This window comes from Centruroides vittatus, unplaced genomic scaffold (assembly GCF_030686945.1).
Source record: "Centruroides vittatus isolate TY-2023 unplaced genomic scaffold, ASM3068694v2 contig_1154, whole genome shotgun sequence".
Classification (NCBI taxonomy): domain Eukaryota; kingdom Metazoa; phylum Arthropoda; class Arachnida; order Scorpiones; family Buthidae; genus Centruroides; species Centruroides vittatus.
Genome location: NW_027120741.1, coordinates 919,034 through 929,168, shown reverse-complemented (window position 1 = coordinate 929,168; position 10,135 = coordinate 919,034). Strand labels below are relative to the sequence as shown.

Here is a 10,135-nt window from a genome sequence, read left to right as displayed (position 1 = left end):
AGTAGCGGAGACGCAGAGCGACCGCTATTAAAGAACGCACCCATGGAGCAGTCACCAATTATGCCGAAAAGTCCGTTGTTCGCAGCCAGTCCGTTGCTCGAGTCAAGTAACGGCCAAACAGAAAGTCCGTTGTTCGCAGCGTCCGTTATTCGAGGCATACGTTATACGAGGTACCACTGTATATATTTGAACTCAGGGGACCGAGACGAGTTCAACGGTACTCTACTTTTGGACCGGAGACAAAAAATATGAAAGTCATCATACTTTTCAAGTTATCATACTTTTTTAATGCTATCATGCAGACGGCACCGTAGTTGCTAGTACTACTGTCTTGCGGTAAAGTCTGCAAACCATGACGTTGGACTACGGTCATCTCCCAGAGGGATAGGTTAGGTTTGTTGGACAAGCCGTGAAAGTGGCGCGTAGTACTAGCCGACCGCGAGGGTGTGCGAAAAGGACTTAACTCCAGCTGCAGACAGTGTGCTCATGGATCAACATCTGCCTCTGTTGAAGGTATATATGGCCGTCTTGCCGGACTGCCTGTTAAACACGCGATAGGCTTAGCGGAGAGAGCGACGCGACTCCTGATCATCGCGCGATCGCCGAAAAAAGTATAATAACTCTTATTTTTCGTCTCCGGTCCAAACATAGAGTATCGTTGAACTCGTCTCGGTCCCCTCAGTTCAGTCAGATATATACTCAAAGTCCCGAAATTCCATAGGTGGTAATCTATAGTATGCCCCTTTATTCTACAATATTTTCACTTCAATTTCACCCTTCCAGAAAAGTTAGTCCAAATAAAAAGTGTGAGATCTAGCTACTTCAGCCTCTTGTTCAGAAAAGAAAAATATATAGCCTACTCTGATCAATTAGTCTGACTCATTCAGTAAAATAGAGTACTTAGTTAGAGCGGGGATAATAAAAGAATTATTCACAGATATTCAAATTCAATTGGGTCAAAATAATTTATAATAAATTGGTAAATTGCTGCATCATTATCTCCCTTTTGTTGTTGACTAATTGTATGGTTCTGATGTACTGAATAGAATGAGAAACTTCATACAAATAAACCCACCCTTTGTCAATTTTCCAATGTAAACTAGTAAACTTTTTCTGAAATATTTGGCAGGCAAATTTGGAAAACGAAATGAACCCTTATTCATTTACCTGAGAGTCCATACCAAGAAACTGCATTTTGCCAGTTTCAAATATTAAACTTTAAAAATTTTTCTGTGGAAAACAAAAAGAGAGAAATGCCGGAGTCGACACATTTTTCTCGACTCCGACGACGGTATCGAGTAAACCAGAGTTTTTTAACATTAATGCTTATGTAAGTCGGCCAAGACCACAGAAAACTGACTACTTAACCAACGGTGTCAAGTAAAGTGGATAGAAAATATAGTGTCGGAATCGAGCTTATTTTCTGTCCCTTTATAGGAGGTAGCCGCAAGAGGCGCTTCTGTCAATCGTTGTGCTACACTGGCTGTATCATCCTATGTTTATATTGGTTTTAAGCGGAGTAATGTGCTGTAGCTAAGTAAAAGAATTTAAATCGATAATAAATCATATCACAAGCAATCAATTATTATATAGTATTATTTTATTAACATTTATACATGAAGGAATTTGATTTTATTAATGCTAATTAAGATTCTTTTTAAATCAAATAGCCTACACTAGAGTACTGTACCTAGATATCAGAGTAGCGACACACGAGTCATCGCCGCCATGTTCTATCGACTGTCATCATGTAGTCTATGGGTTTATACTAAGAAATGACGATTTTTTTTAGTTTAATAAAGCATTTTTACGAATAAAATGCTTTATTAAACTAAAGCCCGTTAATTAGAAAGTGTTATCGCTCATCTAATTAAGATTCAGGATATTTTGCAAAAGAAAGTATAATTAAGGATGGAGCCAATCTAATTAATTTTTGATTAAAAAACTTGAATTTTTCGTAAATACCTTTTATATACGGAAACGATACGTACTGTTTTTTTAACTTTTTCCGCCCAGTGGGCACTAAGAGTGCCTATTATAGCAAGCCCATTATGGGTTCGGCCAGGCCTACAATGGGACGGCCGGGTGGTGAAAGACGGGGACCAACATATCTGGACGGACCACTCCCCCGAAATATACCTGGGGATTTTTCGATCCGTCCGGATTCGATCCCGAGTCCCCCAGGGCGGCAGGCTGCTAACCTTGACCGCTCGGCCATCCGGCCGCTGATACATACTGTATTATTTCTTGACGACGTTTAACTTTAAATCTATTTCTTAAAAATCTGTGGTACCAATCATTTAATCATCATCTCTTTGGGTATCCATTTAGAATATATTTCTTATGTGTATCTTCAATTTCTTTCTCTCTTTTATCTATATTTGTTGTTCTAGAAAAAAAAATCTTTGTTATTTTCATCAGATACACATTATATTTTTGATTTAAAGGGCAGTATGATTTATAATTAATTACTTTTCACATATTACACAGGACCTGATTTACATAGGGACGTTTGGGGCCGGTGCCCAGGGCCCCCACAAAACTATGTTTAAACATTATTTTTTTTCCCCTATTACTGCGACATCCTAGTGTGGCCTTATCATGAGGGCCACAGGCAAAGAAAACCAAACCCGGGAAAAGAACCTATGAAACATCGGAAAATTTCGGGAAAAAATTTTACATAGATATTTTTCAATTAAATTAAAATAATTAGTTTTACACAGTAAAATATATGTATGTTTACAATAACCTTATTTTTAAATGAAATTTACAACTTCCTAGTTGAGATCTAGTTGAAAGTACAGTATTTTGTGTAAATTTTCTAAATCATCAAATTTGCCTACTCTTAAAGGGGGGCCCCCACCGAATTTGTGCCCAGGGCCCCTGGATTGGTAAATCCGGCCCTGATATTACACATGGGTTCCGTAATAGAACCCATAGAAATACCGTCTGTTTGTCGATAAAAATGTTCTTTTACTGTAAAGTAATTATTATCCAATGTGAAGATAATTAAATCTTTTAAATAGTCAGAGACACCATACTTACATAAACTGCTTTCAATCTATCTTTATTAATGGAAGGGTACATAGATGCTATATCCAAACTCATTAGTTTATAATTAGGCAAAATTACATTTTTTTACAATTAAAATTTACAACAACCCTGTCGCGTTTATTCAGGTACACTAGTGATGCAACAAGAGGCATTTGACATTGACCACTATCTGCACCTTTGAGATTTGGCTTGCACACACTGCACATCTACCTGGACCGTCTCTGATTCCATCTATTAGCGACTCTTATCGAGCTATTTGACTAAGTGGATTGTTTTAAAATTTAAAAAGTAAAGAATATTTTACGTTATTTTTATGTACGTTTCTTTACAAAGCTACATTTAATTATAATTTTCTTTAAAAGTATATTAATACAATTGAACAATATATTGTACCAGATATGTATATCCACCGCACATTTTATTTCACCGAGTAAGTTTTTATAATTTATTTTTAATTTTAGCCCTTATATCGTGGCTAGTGATTCAGAATGTAATTGTGATATTGAAAATACATTTAGAACGTCTACAGTTTTTACTGGCTTATCGAACAAATGAATACGAATGGACCCTACACCATCATTGACGCGCAATTAACTGATTGCTCCTGGAAGTCGGCTTCTTACAGAAACACAGCTTCCCTGTCATCAAATGTCACGGCACGCCACTGGATACAAGAGATGTAGACGAGCAGGATATTGGGGAGTTACTGCAGGTTTCTGGTAAGAGCCTTACCAACGACGACTTCAAGAACTGGCAGAACAAGGAATTCGTGTAGAACTGGAAAATAGAGATTCTGAAGACGAAGAACCCAAAAAATTTCTCTACAGATTTCCTTAGTAAAAGTTTGGTAACGATAACCGAAATCGTTGATCAAATTGTAGCGAATGATCCAGATTTTGATAGGAGTGCCAAAGCAAAACCAGGCGTTTTGGATGCGATCTTCTGCTACCGACATTTGCTTAAGGAAAGAAAAAGAAAGCGACCAATGAAACTACACGACTTCATCGCAAAAAACAAGAATTTCAGAAGAGCCAGGACCTTTGTCACAAAAAATTAACTTTACATTTCTGTGCGCATATGTTTATGTGTTATTTAACATATATTATTATGCAAAAGTTTATATAAAAATAACTTAAAATTATAGTAAAATTTGCTTATTTTTTGGTCGCGTGTTCCCCTATCCCTATTTACTCTATGTTAAAATGGTCTCGTTTAACGCTGTTTCGCTTAGCGCTTTGTAGTCCAGGAACGCATCCCCCGCGTTAAGCGGGGTGTTACCGTATAACCATTATTTTAAATCGAAATTTAACTTTAAACAAAGTAAATTAATATCATAAATGTAAATATATTTATTATAATCGATTTAATTTCAGGATTTCGTACATATTATTTTCAATCGAAAAAAAATATATATATTCAAAATATGTAGATGGCGTCTTACTTCCAAATTTGAAATATGGGAAAAGCGCGTTATTTCGAACTCCACTAAAGACGTTAAAGAACTTGTCATTTAAAAGATATAATTTCGGCGATTATTTATCACATTAAATTAAATATAGTCGATGTAAATGCAAGAAATATATGTATTATAATGAGTGAAGCTTATTTTTGATTTGAACAGTGTTAAAAATTTCATGTTATAATAGTTAAGATATTTACGTTGCAGTAAAATGTCTGTTAGTCCCAGATCAAATTTCTTGCGAGTGGCAGGGAGAGATGATGCCGATTTCTTATTGGAATTAATGGAACAACATGTACGTAACGATTTCATGTTTGTTGTGTATAAATCATTGCATTGATCAATAGAGAAATTTATGTATATATAAAGAATTAAGTTTATTTAACTTAAAATCTTTGTTTATTTTCTTTACAGGAATTAATAATAATAACTATACAACACATCACTTCTGCAATCTCTTGGTACAGACAGATTATTTACATAGACATGATCAAGTAGCAAATATCACCAGGAGCTTGGCAAGAATGCAAATTATTTGACATCCACAAATCATACTACAAATACATTTCACAGTCAGTATTGGAAAACAACATGCACAAAATGTACTTTGACAGAGCTGAAATCACAGATAAACAATTTACAACAGACATCACACTCATTGACAAATATAATAAAATCACATACATTATAGACATATTCATTCCAAACACTCGCGATATACAAAATATAAGCACTGAAAAAATCAGCAAGTACACAGAACTAACCCAGGATATAAGGCATCTGTGGAGGATGGATAAGGTGCTTATTGTACCTGTCGTTCTCTCCTCTACTGGTCATACCATATACACTATACAAAAGCCTGGGAACATTACAATTGAATAGAAACACATACATCACACTACAGAAGGCCACTATATTGAATATGTGTCATATTGTTAGGAAATTTCTGAATACAGACACACACACTGACACACTTATTTAATTTTTGTCTTGTTTTGGTTGCTATGCCTTGACTCTGGTCCTCCATAGTACACAGCTACTGGTGTTAACTGAGTATAACTCACTAAACTCAATATAATAATAATATGAAATATAATGATTTTCCATAATTTATGCCATGATTGATTATTTTTAAAAATAGTTACAAATTAATAATTTATTAAAAATTTATTTTTATGAGACAACAAAGAAACATATTTGAAATTTGATACAGTTCGATATCTTGTATTGCATCCATAAAAGTATATTTTTATCTAGTGAGCAGTCAAACTTTCTATTATCTTAAATTAATACTGATATAATTTTGTTAAATTTTTCAGTAAGTGAATATTTGCTCTGATGAGTGAATAAACATGGTACATCAGAGGTAATTCTGCATTTTGTTAATGAAAAATATATATATTTCAACAGATAATAGAATGGCAAATTTTATAGTCAGTTTTCATAAACTTGCTGTATACCAGAACTAATTATTACTATCATATAGGATAGTATTAATACTTTTCAAAAGAACTGTTGTTTTTATTTAAATTTAATCAAAAAAGGATAAGGTATATAAAAAAGGCAAAAAAAGATTGGTGTATTCAAGTATAGAATAAAACATTTTGTAACTAACATTTTATTTTCCTTCACTATTACTCTGTTGTAAACAAATTACTAGCAAGTTCTCACAAATTAAGTTAGGGACAAAAAAGATAAAGAATTATACATAAATAACTAGATATATCATTGAATTTAAATAATTGTTTATTTGAACTTTGCTTTCTTTCATGTAAACACTATTTTAAGGATGCATTTTCTCAAATTTAATACTGTTTAATATAACTGTTTATTTTTGTTATGTCAGAAAACTTGATTTTTATATAGACCTGTATTTGTATGGTTGAAAATATTTGCTAAAAAAACATTTAAATTTTAATAAGAAATTCTTTTATATTCACAAAATATACAAGAATATACAAAACACAAGAATGTCAGTTACTCATATAAATGTTTTTAATTAGAATTACCTAGGCAGATAAGTCATTAAAATATATCATTATCAAAAACTTAGTATAGAATAAATATGAATCTTGCGTTTTATCTACAATTAATTTTTCCAAAGAATTAAGTCTGCATATAAATTTCAAATTATGATACTATCTACATATACAAATACAAAATAGATTAAGATTTATTTTTGAATTTCATTTTGTTAAAATTGCATATATATGCAGATTTTTTAAATGTAATGTTAACTGATAAGTAATTTTTCACAGTTTGATATAATATGCTTGTACAAGTTTACGTATTACAGAATATTTGTTTTTGTCTATTAAATCTAAATAATAAAGTACAGTGGGTGATCAGTTAATGAACATAATCCATTCCAACACTTTGTTCTCTATCTGAATTGTTTGTTAACCGATTATTGATTTAGCATAGGTTTTTATGGGAATTTCATTAATTTGTTCTGGAGACCCCAAAAAATAAAAAAATATTTACTTTCTTACTACGTTTATTTATATCTAATAATAAAAATACATATATACACAGTCTTGCATTTTTATTAGTCGTGTTTTTTCCATTTGTGGGGGTTAAAGAATCTGTCCAATGTTGATTGCTTTTTTCTCTTCAGGATTTTTCAGAATTGATTAATAGTGTTGTAACTGTAGAAATCCCTTAGCCTATTAACCTCAACTTGGTTTGGATGCCATTCTAAGACCGTTGTTCTGACATCCTCTCACTTCTTTAAAAGATCTTTAATAGCAGATGTCAATATTAATCCTCTTTTTCAGAAGAAAACATATCTCGCCAAGTTTCTTGGTGTTCTTCATTCAAGAGTTCTTGGCCTTCTGTCGTCAGATCGGTTTCAGATTCCATTATGAGACCTTCAATGTTCTTTATTTTTCAGATGTGATTTTTGTTACTCTTTTAGCTGCTTGAGTCTTCTTGATTATACTGTATCTTTTTTAGATAAGATTGAACTGTGGCCTACTGTAGACCTGTTCAAGCCATACTGCCCAGCAACATCAGACATCATCTGCCCACTCTCTACCTTTGCTATTATACTCTCACCTTTCAAAAATAAAAACTGACTCAAAACTTAACAAGTGTCTATCTGACAGTTTCTTAAATACTATAAAAGAATTGTTTCTGTCAGAAAAATAAAAGGCTGGAATTACAAGGGACAGTTTCAAAGTTTGGAGGAATACTATATACTGGGTTGAGCATCGATGTTGATGTCTTTCACACTACAAAAAGTTTCGAATTGTTGCCTGAAGGCAAGGGAAGATCAATCAGTATTCATTATTTTATGTTGCTTCTTGTTGTGTTTGTTCTGTGAGTTATTTGTTATCCGAACATAAAAATCTTTCACGAAAGTGTTTGTTATCCAATTTGTTCGTTAACCAATCACCAACTGTATTACAATATTGATTTATCTTCAGTATATTATAATAATAATGTATGTAGAAATGTACATTAAATTATTTAGAAAATTAATTGATATGTATTTTTTCTTTTAGAATTCAAAAACTTCATATTTTAATATTGAAGAAATTTTACCATCTTTGAATAAAGCACAGTTACAAGAAGTATTTCAGACTGTCTATAGTATCTGTGAAAAACATATTGTAAATGCTTTGGCAGCTGGTGAAAATAATGATGAACAAGCTCTTTGTTCTGAAGAGGTAGTAAATTCATTATTACATCAATTAGTCAAAATTTTATTTTAATGTAATGTATATATAATTTTATTAATTATTTTAATTCTTTGAAACATAAAATACACAAAAATGTCTATTATCTTTATGTTAGAGCAGTGGTTCCCAACCAGTGTTCCGCGGAACACCGGTTCCCGTGTTCCATAAGCATCTCCCAAGTGTTCTGCAGATTTAGTCGCAAATCGGAAAGTGTACAATCGTATTCGAGCCGCCGAATATCAAAAAATTAAAATCATAAAATTTTCATAAACTTAAATATATATGTACGACTCGTACTTATGGAGTGTACTACTGTTTCGAGTAAGATAAAGGCAATGATAAAAACTGAATGAAATATGTAAAAAACATCAGGCACAAGTTTCCCATTAAAGTTATTTAGGTATATTTTTTCCTGTCTTAAAATTGGCATTAATAATATGAGTAGAGATTTTGAATTATAACTGCTCAATTCTAATAAAATAACTGATGACAAGCTTATGTATTTCATATTAACTTAAGTAAGTGTTTCGCTAAAGAAAATTGCTCACAAAAGTGTTCCGCATCCTAGAAAAGGTTGGGAACCACTGTGTTAGAGTATATGTCAATTGTTAATTTAGTATAAATGATTGAATAAATCTTCAAAAAACTTTTAAAATCCAACAGTAAATTTATTTAAGTATAAAGTTATATGTATTGTACATTATAGACCTTTCAGCCTGATTTGCTTTAACTAGAGCTCTGTACATTGTGTGGACATTAGTGAGATTATCTCAGCTCTTGCTAGGATACTAGTAGTCTAGCTAGAGTCTCAGTATAAATGACACATAGATCTAATTCTATTTATTTGTTCAAATAGACTTCTGTATTCTAAGTGGAATTGTTCAGTGTGTGTTTATGTGTACTACAATGTCGAATGAAGGTACTTTACCATAAGTGGAACAGAGTGAACATTAATCTACTATTAATTCAACAATTTGAAATGGCACAACTTAAGGTGTCAAATAAATGGTAAGTTAAGGAAGTTAAAATTAAAGAAACAAGTGTTGATGGTGCAGATGGCATTTTATGGGCATTTTCTTAATTTTTTTTTATTTGATTATCTAATACAGTAGTAGCTGCTGCCAGCAGTTATCTTGTTTGCAATATGTTCATATTATATTAACTCTACAATGGTCTAGAGCAGCGCCAGATTAAGCCTTTAGCGAGCCTTAGACAAAATTTAAATTGGGGGGGAGCCCCATTTAAAGAAATTGCTTCTAAACAAATCTTAAATAATGTCACTTAAAATTTTTATTAATAATAGAGAATACAAACACTAATACAATAATAATTGTACAACAAAAGAGTTTCTGGTACAACGAAAAATGTATGTAATTTTAGTCATTAATCAGTCTTTAAAATATTAAAATTTTTCGTTTTGGATTTTCATTTCAGAAAATTGATCAATCTAGCCATTTGAGAGTGTCTCTTTCTTTAGTAAGCATTGTTAAAGACAGCCTTTCCTGTCCTATCAAATTTCTTAAATAATTTTTAACTCGTTTTAAAACAGAGAAAGATTCTTCACTGAAACCAGGCCCCTCCGAATTACGGGCCCTAGACATTTGTCTAATTTGTCTATTGGTTAATCTGGCCCTGGTCTAGAGCAGCGTTTCTCAAAGTGGATGATAACGCCCCCTTGTGGGTGGTGAGTAAATCTATGGGGCTCTGGAGGCAGGGTACTGAACGGTGACCAAAGACAAAAGTTGGGGTTACTGACAGCCGTTCCCTTTCCTCTGTTAAACTGATAAGAGGAAACATTGCGTTTAATGGTTTCCAGATGTTGAGAACAATGTATGGTAAGGGCACAAAGTGTGAAATTCATAGAAAAGTTTTCTTAAGAATATTTCCAATCCTTTCTCACACAAGAGAAAATGGGTTAGATGGCGATGGGTATAACTTT

The 10,135-nt window shown here is 32.6% G+C and overlaps 1 protein-coding gene across 1 annotated transcript in view; it reads left to right on the top strand.

Moving 5' to 3' along the window:
• Positions 1-4,500: 4,500 nt before the first annotated feature.
• Positions 4,501-10,135, top strand: part of LOC136979089 (condensin-2 complex subunit G2-like) — a 58,951-nt gene continuing 53,316 nt past the window's right edge. The window contains exons 1-2 of the mRNA XM_067275004.1: positions 4,501-4,808; positions 8,020-8,184. Coding sequence (XP_067131105.1) covers positions 4,725-4,808; positions 8,020-8,184 — 249 coding nt within the window. The 5' untranslated portion in view covers positions 4,501-4,724. The remainder of the gene's footprint in view (positions 4,809-8,019; positions 8,185-10,135) is intronic.